Source organism: Rana temporaria, chromosome 1 (genome assembly GCF_905171775.1).
Source record: "Rana temporaria chromosome 1, aRanTem1.1, whole genome shotgun sequence".
Classification (NCBI taxonomy): domain Eukaryota; kingdom Metazoa; phylum Chordata; class Amphibia; order Anura; family Ranidae; genus Rana; species Rana temporaria.
Window position 1 is genome coordinate 452,805,534 of NC_053489.1, and position 14,943 is coordinate 452,820,476.

A 14,943-nucleotide genomic window follows, 5' to 3' on the forward strand; every position below is an offset into this window, starting at 1 on the left:
TTTGTACTTTGGACTTTTGTCTGAGGGACTTGTGTATGCACGATCGGATAATCTGACAACAGACCGTTGTCCGGGGAAAATTTTTAAGCCTGCCATCCAACATTTGTCGGCGGAAAGTTGGACAACAATTGCCTGGTGGAGCGTACAAACAGGATTTTAAGCCAACAGTCTGTCATCACACAATTCCCATCGGAAAATCTGATTGTGTGTATGAGGCTTTACTTGTTACTGGGAGTGACTTGTGGATTCACCTTGATACATTGGGGGTTATTTACGAAAGGCAAATCCACTTTGCACTACAGGTGCAAACTACAAGTGCAAAGTGCACTTGAAATTGCACTGATAGTGCACTTGGAAGTGCAGTCGCTGTAGATCCGAGGGGGACATGTAAGGAAAATAAAAAACACCATTTTAGCTTGCACATGATTGGATAATAAAATCAGCAGAGCTTCCCCTCATTTCAGATCTACCCCTCAGATTTACAGCGACTGCACTTCCAAGTGCACTTCAGTGCAATTTCAAGTGCACTTTGCATTTGCAGTTTGCACCTGTAGTGCAAAGTGGATTTGCCTTTCGTAAATAACCCCCAATGTCTGCTAAAGATCTCGATATATGCCAACATAATAGAAATAGTTGCTTGTCAACTACCAGGGGCGGACTGACCATTTGTTCAGTGCCCGAGGGCCCCATGTCACTAGGGGGCCCCATTAGGGTTGCCAGCCTCAGTAAAACCAGGGACAGTATGTAAAAATGTGTGTTTTTTTTACATCTGTCCCTGAAATGTCCCTTACTGACATCCTTTTGGTCTAAAAATCCCAAGATTAGAGCTGCCCGCCTCTCCAGGACCTTTTCAGTGTGTGTATATATATATGTATACTGTGTGGCTCCATTATCTATTGCCTGGGGGCCCCATAATCTCCTATTGCCCGGGGGCCCCATAATCTCCTAGTGCCCGGGGGCCCCATGAGTTGTCAGTCCGCCCCTGTCAACTACTGAAGCAGCAACGTTACCAGATGTAACAAAATAAATTACACATATTTATGAAAAGAGAGTCTAAGTGACATGTCCACACCTATGCTGGCTTGTCCTTGTACACATGCTTTCAAATGCCTTTTATGTGATAACTTACATATGTTTAAGTAGGGTTGAACTGATACCATTTTTTTACCGGTGAATACAAGTACCGATACTTCCAGTCAAGTAGTCGCTGACACTGAGTACCAATACCTTTGCCTTGCGATTTGAATCCATACAAAATTAAAGGGCGCAAATTGCACTGCAAATTGAATTGTATGCGATTTGAACAGGAATGTGGTGTGATTCCGGTCCAAATCGCATGCGTTTTCCCCCACCGTTCCTGTGTGAAACCAGGCTGAAGTCACTATGACAAGCCTGGGTTCACACAGGAGCGGTGGGGGATATCAAATGCGGTTCGGTCAGGAATCGCGCTGCATTCCTGTTCAAATTGCATGGGTTTCTTTGCAGTGCGATTTGAGCCTATTCATTCTGTATGGGCTTAAATTGTACAACAAAGGTATCAGAGCTTTGCACGAATACGAGCACTCATGCAAATGCTTAGTATCGGCACCAATATCGGTATCGGTGAAACCCTACTGGTATCAGTGCAACCCTACTTTTCAGAAAAATAAAAGCAATGAATGCTAGATTTAAAACGATAATTATGCTTAGTACTAAAACATATGATAAAAAACAATATTACATGAAAACATAGAAAAGGTTTTAGTAAATTAATTTTTGAGCAGCCATTAATGTATTCTTCAGTAGCATTGCCACAGTCATTGGCCCAACACCACCTGGCACAGGGGTGATAACACCGGCTTTTTCTTTCACTCCTAAAAAAAAAAGAAAACAACAGTATTTGAACCAATATACACAAGTCTGCCAAACTATACTTTAAAAAACAACCATATTCAATAAGAGAGTGATAATATGAATAGTACAGAAACATATAGCACCCTAATTTCATCTTTCTAATGACTAAAGCTTGGTAAGCATGCATAGATTTTTTTAGTCCAGCCTGAGGGACAGATTTCCCCATTCACGCATTCACGCTTGAGTATCAATTAATTTGAATAGCAGCACCCTAATGTACCATCTGCCATTGTAAGTTTACTTTCAAGTATTATAGTGAATTATTGTATTAATCAACTAAATAGTCAGTGTCTGCAGAACAATGGAATAACAGAATGGGGTTGATTTACTAAAAGCAGATTGACTGCGCACTTTGCAGTGCAGTTGCACGCATTTCCCCAGAACCCATTATATGTTGGGAAGTTTCACTTTGCAAAGAATAACCAATCAGGTGCCAGGAAAATTAGAAAATTGAAATCACCTCATTCCTTTAAAGTGGATGTAAACCTGATTTATGAAATTTGAGCCGGGCACATACATCTGCAGTGTTTTCTTATCTCCCTTTAAAGCAGTAAGTCCCGTGGCTTTCTCCTGCTCAGTTCTTCTGTTATCAGCATGATTACTTCTGTCAAGTTCTCAGACACAGGAGATAAAACCAAGCTGAAATTTGTGTTGTGAGAAGTTGCTATAAATATATTAGCAAAGAGCTTACCATGTCACAGGACAGCTCTGAAAGTCTCCACCTATGTGGAGTGGGAGGGATGTGCCTTTCCTCCAATCAGCTGTCTTGGTTATATGCCCAGACTTCACTCCCAGTGCTGAACAGGAAGAGAAAACCTCCTAACACGATCTGAACTTTCTAAACAGTATATAAACCTGATGACAGCAGATACAGTCATGGCCGAAATTGTTGGCACCCCTGAAATTTTTCCAGAAAATCAAGTATTTCTCACAGAAAAGTATTGAAGTAACACATGTTTTGCTATACACATGTGTTTTTCCTTTGTGTGTATTGGAACAAAACAAAAAAAGGGAGGAAAAAAACAAATTGGACATAATGTCACACAAAACTCCAAAAATGGGCTGGTCAAAATTCTTGGCACCCGTATCTTAAAGGGGTTGTAAAGGAAATTGTATTTTTCTCTAAATAGCTTCCTTTACCTTAGTGCAGTCCTCCTTCACTTACCTCATCCTTCCATTTTGCTTTTAAATGTCCTTATTTCTTCTGAGAAATCCTCACTTCCTGTTCTTCTGTCTGTAACTACACACCATAATGCGAGGCTTTCTCCCTGGTTTGGAGAAAGCCTCTTGAGGGGGAGGGGGCAAGCAGGCAAGTCAGGACACTCTTTACTTTGCAGATAGAGAAAGGAACTGTGTGACACTCCTGCTTGCCCCCTCCTCCCTCAAGAGGCTTTCTCCACACCAGGAAGAAAGCCTTGCATTACTGCGCGTAGTTACAGACAGAAGAACAGGAAGTGAGCATTTCTCAGAAGAAATAAGGACATTTAAAAGCAAAATGGAAGGATGAGGAAAGTGAAGGAGGACTGCACTAAGGTAAAGGAAGCTATTTAGGGAAAAAAGAATTTTCCTTTACAACCCCTTTAATATTTGGTTGCACACCCTTTGAAAAAAATAACTGATGATGATAATGTTGCGCACTGTGAACAATGGCAAATCTAGATCTCTGGAGATGGACTTGTAACCTTGAGATTGCTGATACTTTTCCACAATTTTGGATCTCAAGTCCTCAGACAGTTCTCTTTTCCTCTTTCTGTTGTCCATGCTTAGTGTGGCACACACAGACACACAATGCAAAGACTGAGGCCCCATACACACGAGAGGATTTATCCGCGGATACGGTCCAGCGGACCGTATCCGCGCATAAATCCTCTCGAGGATTTGCGCGGATTTCCATGCGATGGAGTGTACTCACCATCGCATCGAAATCCGCGCCGAAATCCTCTGGCGATGACGTGTCGCGCCGTCGCCGCGATTATGACGCGACGACGTTCGCGAGACTGTCATATAAGGAATTCCATGCATGCGTCGAATCATTACGACGCATGCGGGGGATCCCTTCGGACGGATGGATCCGGTGAGTCTGTACAGACCAGCGGATCCATCCGTTGGGATGGATTCCAGCGGATAGATTTGATAGCATGTCATCAAATATTCGATCTGCTGGAATCCATCCCAGGGGATAAATATCCGCGGAAACAGATCCGCTGGAGTGTACACCCCATAGGATCTATCCGCTGAAACCCATTCGCTGGGATTTTTCAGCGGATGGATTCTATCGTGTGTATGGGGCCTAAGTGAACTTCTCTCCTTTTTATCTGCTTTCAGGTGTGATTTTTATATTGCCCACACCTGTTACTTGCCCCAGGTGAGTTTAACACATGCTTGAAACAATCTTATTTATCCTCAATTTTGAAAGGGTGCAGTAAATTTTGACCAGCCCATTTTTGGAGTTTTGTGTGACATTATGTAAAATTAGCTTTTTTTTTCTTCCCTTTTTTTTGTTTTGTTCCAATACACACAAGGGGAATAAACATGTGTATAGCAAAACATGTGTTACTGCAATACTTTTCTGTGAGAAATACTTGATTTTCTGGAAACATTTCTGGGGTGCCAACAATTTTGGCCATGATTGTATACATGTAAAACTTATGTAGGATGATTGGTTTAATCTCTGTGTATCATCTGAGGCTGTTCACTTCACTGGGTATATGTGAGGGGTTACATCCACTTTTTAAAGAGGAACTGCAGTCTGCGCACATAATTTGTAATAAAAACATCTTTGTCATTCTGAAGCTTCCCTCCAACCACTTTGCATATTATTTTATATATACTGCAATTCTGTACTTGCCAAATATGCTGCAGAAATCTCCCTCCACTAAGTCTGGCTGCAGCCATTTTAAATGTGGGCAGCTGAAGCTGCTGCCTGTTCACTTCCTGGATTTACACAGACACACAGAGGCACACCTCCAACTCTGCAGCCCTATAGCTCCCATTGGCCCTCTTATGATTCATTCCCTCTCCCTTCCTGGCAAACCCTCACAAGAGAGAGAGAGAGAGAGAGCTGTGCATGATGTCATACACCTAGGCTAATGACCAGACAAGAGACAGCAAGAAGGTATTTACTGGCAGAAAAAAAAATGTTTTACTATCCAAAGTTAAAACAACAAGGGCAAAATAATTAATAGATGGAAAGTTGAAAAAATGACTGAAGGTCCACTTTAAGCTCTGGAGGAAATAAAATGCAACTGTGCTTGCAAAGTGCACCGTTTTTTTTGCTTTTAGTAAAGTGTACTGACAAAAAATGTAGCAGAATTGGGGAGACAATGTTTCACAAATGTACTCTGCTGAACATGAACAAGTTTTATTAGCTACAAGGAAAAACTGTGCAATTTATCAGCTGTGGGTAGGTCATTACTGCTAAACTGCTAAGAAATTTACAGGAGTATTAAAACTGTACGCCTTATTTAAAGTGGATGTAAACCCACTATCATCCTTTCTAAACAACTGCCATAGTGCTGATCTATAAGGATATACATGCCTCCTGCATGTATCTTTACCTGTCAAATGTTTCCCCTCTGTCTGTTATAAGAACTGAAAAACTGTAGATTCTGTGGGTGGGTCTGTTGTCTGGAGCTCGGTTGGTGGAGTCGTGATGTCAGTAGACTCCCCGCCCACCTCTACACTCCCCTTGTCAACATGCATTTTTTCCTGTGTATTCCATACACTAAATTCTGCTATGATCACTAACATTCAGTCAAAATCCAGAAAAGTAACCACATGACTTCAGAAAAGGAGTGAAGGGGGGAATTAAAAAATAATGCCTGCCTCAAGCTAGTGCATGAGATATGTAAATAACCTGTCATTCACAGGAAAGGGGAAGAACGGACAAAACTTTTCTCAGTTTTTGTCCGTTTATCTCACTGAAAAAAGAAAAGAGGATTGCTCAGAGCTGGATAAACTCTTTGTGGCAAGACTGGGCACAGATGATAGTGTAGCACTACCCACGAAGGAGCTGCTGATTGTTTTGGGATCGGCGTATTACCCTGCAGTGTGTCTAGGGGTGATAGCAGTGAGCCAAAACAGTGAGCGAATGTCTAGACAGTGAATAAAGGGTTTTTCCAATGCTTTATTTCCAGGCCAACACTGCCAACATCAACAATAAGTGGGAAGAGCAGGTTGATGAAGAAAAGGGAGAACCTTGCAGTATCAGGCCTGGATATTAATTGAGCATTCCTTGCTCAATAGAGTATCAAATTATAACTCGTCGCCACTCTTAGCCGGAGTGGGCAAAGTGCCCCCGGACAGACCCCCCCTAAGAGCCCGGCAGCCGAAGCGTCACCTAGGATTTGCCGGGAGGAACAGGTCTCTCCCACAGACCTGGCTCTAGGGCCTCTGCCACAGGCCAATTACTTTAAGTGAGCTAAATGGATGAACAGAGTGAATGCCCCCAGTGGATTTTTAGCATAAGTCACTGGGTGACAGCAAAGCATACCTGTCAGCATTCCGGTCACCAGATCCCCGATTGGTTCGGCATCCAGCCTGGAATCCTCTCAATAGAACCGGGAACCCAGTAAGTCACTGGGGTCCCCTTTTACCTCCGGATGAGGGTTTGTGTAGCCTGCAATTTTGGCCAGGTGGGCCGCGCCGGCGGGGTCCATGGATGCCTGCACCCTGAAGGTGGATGCCACACCTGGAACCGGGAACCCCGCGAAGATTTTAGAACACATGACACCTGTCCCAGATATACTCCTCCCCAGCATGCCTTGCGAGGGAAAACTCCTCTGATTGGCTGCTGAGGAAAACTCACTCTGCCAGAACCCCACTGGTGCCAACTGCTGGCCAGGGATGGTAACGCATCCCTGGAGCACAGACTGACCCAGTGGACTTTTCTGGAATGACAGAAGTCACAATTTAAATAAATTGTGAATGGGAGCAAAGTAACTCTCCCATTCCCCACTAACTTTAGCGTAGTGCCCATACTGAAAGTAAGGGGGGCTACAATAGGAAATCTTATACTCTACATTGTGACAGCAGAAAAAAAAAATCGGGTTTACATCCACTTTGAACGAAACAATATGTATTTCAAGATTGTAATTGTAACTGTAATTTAAATTATAAATGGTTATAAATAAAGTAAATATTTTATCTATCTGGAATAATCGGTTTGCCTAAAATGTATTATAGAAAACTATAGCAATACAAAGGCTGCAATTTCTGAGCTCTTCTAAAACTGTCAGTTTCCTGGCTGTTATACTGATCCAGTTGCTGTATTACTTTGGGCCTGATTTACCAAGCCTTTACTCCATGACTCATGGAGTAAAAGCAGGAGTAGCAGCCGTTTGGCCATTTACTAAAGAAATACGCTGCTAGTGCAGTGTACTTCCCTAGTTACTAATGTGCTCCGTGCGCCCAGGAGAGGGTGCATTGTGCACCAGTACAGACCTGGCGCACGGCACATTGAAGTGTAAATTGCGGGGGTTTGGGCGGGAGTTTATTAGGGGGGGAGGTGGGGGGATGCAGGGGAAGTGAAGTGACATGTGTTTGAAAGTGTTTGGCGGGCCGAATTGAAAGGGAAAGTGTTTTTTGAAAACAGATCCCCGTACGCTTGCACAGTGCGCCTGAACCTCGGGAGGTTCATTTGCATACTGGGCATGCGCAGAGAGAAAAGTCAGGGATTCCCGTGCGCCTTGTCAGTACGCCGTGAAAATCTTGGTAAATACCAAGCGGCGTACCCGTGATTGCGCTGCGTGACGCGGCGCACGGGAATCTCCGAGCTGTTTTCAGCCCTGAAGGGGAACTCGGCGCCAAATTTCAAACTTGAAATCGGCGCGGGTCCCCCTTCAGGGCTACATTAGGCTCTTAGGCTTGGTCCGGAACGTGAGGGGTTAAACCCGCGCCGATTCGGCGCGGGGGTCCCCCCCAGATCCAAACCAAGCCCTCATCCCAAGCATGCAGTCTGGCCCGGACAGGAATGGGGGAGGGGACGAGCGAGCGCCCCCCCCCCCCTCCTGAGCCGTACCAGACCGCATGCCCTCAACATGGGGGAGTGTGTGCTGTGGGGGAGGGGGGCACTGCCCCCCCACCCCACAGCACTCTTGCCCCCATGTCGATAGGGACAAGAGCCTCTTCCCGACAACCCTTGCCATTGGTTGTCGGGGTATGCGGGCGGGGCTAATCGGAATCTGCGAGCTCCCTTTAATAAAGGGGTCCCCAGATGCCGGCCCCCCACCCTATGTGAATGAGTATGGGGTACATCGTACCTCTACCCATTCACATGGGGGAAATGTAAAGTAAAAAAAAAACACCACACAGAATAAAATATTTTATTAATCTGCTCCGGAGCCCCCCCTTTCTTCTTTAGCTCTCTTAGAAGGGGGGGTTTCTTCTCTCCCGATCTTCCGCCAGGACCCTGGGCTTCGGTGATTTTTTCCCGGGGGAGGGCGCCATCCCTCGGTCCTCTCCGGAGCCTTCCGCCGGATGCCCCCACCCCATTTAAGCTCTTTTTCATTAGGGACTTCGGGGTCTTCTGCCGGGGGATGGCGCCTATCCCCCGGTCTTTCCGGTGCCTTCCGCCAGGGTTCCGGTCTTCCTGGTCTTCTGCCGGGGGTGCGCCAACTCCCCGGTCTTTTCTCTTCTGTCTTCTCTGCTCCCTCTTCTGCCTGGCTCCCCCGCGGAGCCAGGGCTTTCTTCCGTCTTCTTTCTTCTCTCTTCCTTCTTCTGCCTGTCTCCTCCGGGAGCCCAGGGCTTGTCTCCGCTGTCTTCTTCCTTCTCTTCCATTCGATGTTGACACGACGAGGTCCGGCGCTGGAATGCCGTCTGAGCAGTGGGCATGGACTTATATAGGGTAATGCCACCATGTGACCTCAACCCATGTGACATCACATTCCCTGGGCATGATGGGAATGTGATGTCACATGGGTTGAGGTCACATGGTGGCATTACCCTATATAAGTCCATGCCCACTGCTCAGACGGCATTCCAGCGCCGGACCTCGTCGTGTCAACATCGAATGGAAGAGAAGGAAGAAGACAGCGGAGACAAGCCCTGGGCTCCTGGAGGAGACAGGCAGAAGAAGGAAGAGAGAAGAAAGAAGACGGAAGAAAGCCCTGGCTCCGCGGGGGAGCCAGGCAGAAGAGGGAGCAGAGAAGACAGAAGAGAAAAGACCGGGGAGTTGGCGCACCCCCGGCAGAAGACCAGGAAGACCGGAACCCTGGCGGAAGGCACCGGAAAGACCGGGGGATAGGCGCCATCCCCCGGCAGAAGACCCCGAAGTCCGGATGCCCCTCCCTAATGAAAAAGAGCTTAAATGGGGTTAGGGCATCCGGCGGAAGGCTCCGGAGAGGACCGAGGGATGGCGCCCTCCCCCGGCAGAAATCACCGAAGCCCAGGGTCCCGGCGGAAGATCGGGAGAGAAGAAACCCCCCCTTCTAAGAGAGCTAAAGAAGAAAGGGGGGGCTCCGGAGCAGATTAATAAAATATTTTATTCTGTGTGGTGTTTTTTTTTTACTTTACATTTCCCCCATGTGAATGGGTAGAGGTACGATGTACCCCATACTCATTCACATAGGGTGGGGGGCCGGAATCTGGGGACCCCTTTATTAAAGGGGTCTCTCAGATTCTGATAAGCTCTCCGCCCGCATACCCCGACAACCAACGGCCAGGGTTGTCGGGAAGAGGCTCTTGTCCCTATCGACATGGGGGCAAGAGTGCTTTGGGGTGGGGGGGCAGTGCCCCCCTCCCCCACAGCACACACTCCCCCATGTTGAGGGCATGTGGTCTGGTATGTCTCAGGAGGGAGGGGGGCGCTCGCTCGTCCCCACCCCCATTCCTGTCTGACCAGACTGCGTGCCTGGGATAAGGGCTTGGTTTGGATCTTGGGGGGGGGGCCCACGCTATTTTTTTGGGCCCCGGTTTAACCCCTTATGTTCCAGACCAAGCCTAAGAGCCTGGTATGCACCTGGAGGGAACCCACCTTATTTTTTTTTGGGGGGGTCTGGAGTTCCCCTTCATGAACAGCGATCTGTCATTTACACATGTCAGTCCCACCCCCCCCCCCTACAGTTAGAACACACCCAGGGAACATATTTAACCCCTCCCTCGCACCTAGTGTTAACCCCTTCCCTGCCAGTGGCATTTTTTGAGTAAGCAATGCATTTTTTACAGCACTGATCGCTAGAAAAATGCCAATGGTTCCAAAAAAGTGTTCGATGTGTCCGCCATAATGTCGCAGTACCGATAAAAATCGCTGATCGCCCCAATAACTAGTTAAAACAACAAAAAAAAAAAATTTGTAGACGCTATAACTTTTGCAAAAAACAAACACTAAACGCTATTTGCGATTTTTTGGAACCAAAAAGATGTAGAATACGTATCGGCCTAAACTGAGGGTTTTTTTAGTTTTTTGAATATATATTTTTGGGGATATTTATTCTAGCAAAAAGTAAAAATAATTTTTACATATGTGGGCGGGACTTACGCAAGTCCCGCCCACATATATAAACATCGTTCAAACCACACATGTGAGGTATTGACGCGTGCGTTAGAGCGAGAGCAATACTTTTACCACTAGACCTTCTTTGTAACTATAAACTGGTAACCTGGAAAAAAAAGAAAAAGGTCGCCTATGGGGATATTCACGGAATTCATTTTGGCCCCATTGCAGGAGTGTTTCCAATAGTAAAGCGTGACATGTAAGGTATCTATTTACTCAGTGTAACATCATCTTTCACATTATCCCCAAAAATTGGGCTCACTTTTGTGTTTTGTTAATTTTTAACCACTTGAGCCCGGACCATATTTCTGGTCAATGACCGGGCAAGTTTTTGTGATTCGGCGCGGCGTCGCTTTAACTGACAATTGCGCAGTCGTGCGACGTGGCTCCCAAACAAAATTGGCAACCTTTTTTTTCACACAAATAGATTATTAAATGTGCGTGTTTACTTCTGTCTTTAACACCTCCCCTTCAGGCTGGAAAGCATCAGATCAGGGGAAACAAAAAAAAAAAAGCTCTCATTCCATTGCAGCTTGGTTCCTACATGTGTGATGAACTGAGCATGCTCAAACACTTAGAAAAAAAATATCCTTTCTTTTTAAAAGGTGAAAAACACTCATTGGATGCTCATAGAGCGTGGTTTGGATTAATTGCAGGTGTGCCCAATTACAAGCTCACCCAAACTAGAGACTGCAATTTGTTCATGTGATTTCAATTGCTTCATTACTAGCACTGTTATAAAAAGCTTGGATCGATCAGTCCTCAGCTGCCCTCAGAAGGGGCAGGCTGGCAGAAATGCTGTTGCTAAACACAAATGTGGTTTGTTGCATGGGTTTTGTTTTATTTTGCCAATGGTTTTGGTTTATTTTTAAATGATGTTCACTTTGATGTATTTGTCTATGTGGCCTTATTTTATGAAAAATGTGTGAAGCTATGGTTAATTAGAATTTTGAAATGTATTTTTGTTTGTTTGTCTTTTTTTGCTTTCCTTGTTTTGTTGACCAATAAAAATTACTTTAATTGTTAAGTTTGTCTTTTGTTACTTTTTCATGCTACATATGTTGACAGCTGCAGCTGAACTAGGTTTGGGCCTAACAAATTATGTGTGATTTTTGTCTAAGCTTCTTTCCTGGTGTGTAATCATGAAATGTTTGCCATGTTTATTCTCCCTGACTTTAAAGACAAAAACTGGTAAGTATTTTATTTATTCTGCAGTGGTCCTCAGCCCTCAAGTACCCCCGACAGGACATGTTTTGGGGATTTCTCTTATCAAGAATTGCTGTCCAGACTGTATTTTAAAGCACATGTGCAAGATGAAGGAAAACCTGCAAACATGGCCTGTGGGGGGGGGGTTTGCTATTGGTGGACAGGCTTGACGTGCTGATTTACAGCACTGTGCTTAAATCTAGCGCAAGGCAATCCTATTCAAATTGTGGGTGTTTGAGGGAAGCCAAGTGAGTGTTAGAACCCCTGCTTTGTGTTTTTTTATTTTTGTGTTGAGCTTTGTGTCCCTTTTCTTAAAATTGGCTTCACTTCCTGTCACACAGCTGAACAGGAAGTGAGGTTAAAACCCTACCAGTGTCATTTCTTGGGGACACCGGTCAATCTAACTAGTGTCCCCATTAAGCAAATTGCACTCCAGCACTGCTGTGTACACCCCAAATCATGGGTCTTCAAACTACGGCTCTCCAGTTGTTCAGGAACTACAATTCCCATCATGCCTAGTCATGTCTGTGAATGTCAGTGCATTACAAGGCCTCATGGGATGTGTAGTTCTACAACAGCTGGAGGGCCGTAGTTTGAGGATCCCTGCCCCAAATGATTATTTAGTTTGGGGTTTAGTAAAGGCAAAGCCACTCTGCAGTACAAGCATAGTTGCTGAAAATCAGAGAGGAAGCACTGATGGTTTTAACATCCAATCCTGTAGAAGCAAAGTTGTTTTGTTTTCTTCCTTGCTTTGCACTTGTAGGAGTGGATTTGCCTTTAGTAAATGGACCCCAAAGTCCAAGATCCCTAATAATTTGGGGTGTACACAGCAAAATGCTAGAGTGCAATTTACATAATGGGAAACTATTTAGATTGATCTCTGTGTCCACAAGAAAATATATTAGGTTTTACCCTCACTTCCTGTTTGGCTATGTGACAGGAAGTGAATGAATTAGAAAGGGTGAAGACACCTCACAAATGTTGTCACTATCAGGGGTGCAGACATCCCCAAAAAAATGAGCAGATAATACTTATTTGCAAATTAATAATTTTTTAGTTAACATTGGGTGGGGTGCTCTAACACACACATTCCTACATATTAGCAACGCTGTATCCTGGCCTATTGGCATGGTTATATTTTCTTAGGCCTCTCAATAAAACTCTATGAAATTTGTGCTTAAACTAGAACCAGGGGCGGACTGACAACTCATGGGGCCCCTGGGCAATATAAGATTATGGGGCCCCTCTGGCTTACAGATGACCACCACGCCAGGAGGTAGTGCAGAGGCGGGCAGCTAAAATCTTGGGATATTCACATTAAAAGCATGTCATTTTTGGACATATCGGGGACAGATCTAATAAAAACACAGATTTTTACATACTGTCCCTGGTTTTACTGAGCCTGGCACCCGGATGGGGCCCCCTAGTGGCATGGGGCCCTCGGGCAGTGCCCGAGTGACTCAATGGTCAGTCCGCCCCTGACAAGAACTATAATCAACAAGTTTTATTTTCTTTAATTTTGGATAGAGTGAGGGAGGGTTATAGGCCCTGTCAGTTTATTTTGTATTATCTGTGTCCAATTGGGGAGATTTGCCTTCACTTCCTGCCCCATAGCCAAACAGGAAGTGAGAGAAAAACTATGCAAATTAACCACTTCCCGCCCAGCCTATGGCCGATTTACGTCCGGGAAGTGGTTACACAATCCTGACAGGACGTCCTGCAGAATTTCATGCCGCACGCGCCTGTGGGGGCACGCAGCGCGGTGATCGGTGATGCGGGGTGTCAGTCTGACACCCTGCATCTCCGATCTCGGTAAAGAGTCTCTCACGGAGACGGAGACTCTTTACCACGTGATCAGCCGTGTCCAATCACGGCTGATCACGATGTAAACAGGAAGAGCCATCGATGGCTCTTCCTCACTCGCGTCTTACAGACGCGAGTATAGGAGAGCCGATCGGCGGCTCTCCTGACAGGGGGCGTTCGCGCTGATTGTTTATCAGCGCAGCCCCCCCTCGGATCACCACACTGGACCACCAGGGATGCCCACCCTGGACCACCAGGGTGTGCAAAAACAAAAAAAATATAGAACAAAAAAACAAAAAGCATTAAAAAATAAGAAAAAAGATGCCAATCAGTGCCCACAAATGGGCACTGACTGGGAAAATCAGTGCCACCCCACAGTGCCCATCCATGCACAGTGCCCACCTATCAGTGCCCACCTGTGCCACCCATAAGTATCCATCAGTGCCACCCATAAGTGCCGCCCATAAGTATCCATCAGTGCCACCCATAAGTGCCGCCCATCTGTGCCGCCCATGAGTGCCCATCAGTGCCGCCTATGAGTGCCCATCAGTGCCGCATAGCAGCGCCGCCAATCAATGCCACCTCATCTGTGCCGTCAGTTCTACCTCATCGATGTCCATCAGTGCCATCTCATCGGTGCCCATCAGTGCTGCCATATCAGTGCCCGTAATTGAAAGAGAAAAACTTATTTACAAAAAAATTAACCTAAAAAAAGAAAAAGGTTTTTGTGTTTCAAAATTTGCAGTCTTTTTTTAGTTGTTGCGCAAAAAAAAAAACGCAGAGGTGATCAAATAACAACAAAAGAAAGCTCTATTTGTGGGGAAAAAAGGACGCCAATTTTGTTTGGGTACAGTGTTGTATGACCGCGCAATTGCCATTCAAAGTGCGACAGTGTTGAAAGCTGAAAATTGGCTTGGGCGGGAAGGTGCGTAAGTGCCTGGTATGGAAGTGGTTAAGGGAATCCAGTGCCCCCCCAGAACTAGTGTGTGGGTCCCCTGAAAATTACTGGGCGGGGTTATACAAAAACAGGGTGTGACCTTGACAGGAAGGGGTGGGTCATTTTTCTATTAGGAGGTGCAGATATGTAGTCAGGCCTAGGGCAGAACCAAACCTAAATATACTACTGCATATTAGGGCTTATTTAGACCGGAACCGATTTACAGCGTGTTTTTATATTGTGGGAGGAAACCCACGCAGGCACAGGGAGAACATGCAAACTCCATGCAGATGCTGTCACGGGCGGGATTCGAACCAACGACTCTTTTGCTGCTAGGTCAAAGTGCTATACACTACACCACTGTGGTGAACGAACATGATTGCAGCTGAAAGCATGAGATCTTTTTTTTTTTTTTTCAATACCATGCTTTCCAGCCTTATTGACCCCGCCTCTCTCCATAAAGAGGACCTGTCACACACTAGTCCTATTACAAGGGATGTTTACATTCCTTGTAATAGGAAGAAAACTGATCATTTTTTTTTTTTTTTTTTATTTCAGTGTAAAACATTATAAAACGAAATAAAAATAAATAAGAAAACCCCAAAAAAAATTT

At 45.4% G+C, this 14,943-nt stretch overlaps 1 protein-coding gene across 2 annotated transcripts in view; it reads right to left on the reverse strand.

Annotated features, from left to right (window-relative positions):
- Nucleotides 1-1,276: 1,276 nt before the first annotated feature.
- The window catches only part of MTHFD2L (methylenetetrahydrofolate dehydrogenase (NADP+ dependent) 2 like), a 166,749-nt gene continuing 153,082 nt past the window's right edge, over nt 1,277-14,943 (reverse strand). The window contains exon 9 of one of the 2 annotated variants that reach the window (XM_040327750.1): nt 1,277-1,853. In XM_040327750.1, coding sequence (XP_040183684.1) covers nt 1,741-1,853 — 113 coding nt within the window. In that variant the 3' untranslated portion in view covers nt 1,277-1,740. The remainder of the gene's footprint in view (nt 1,854-14,943) is intronic. The other variant, XM_040327748.1, reaches the window with a different exon arrangement.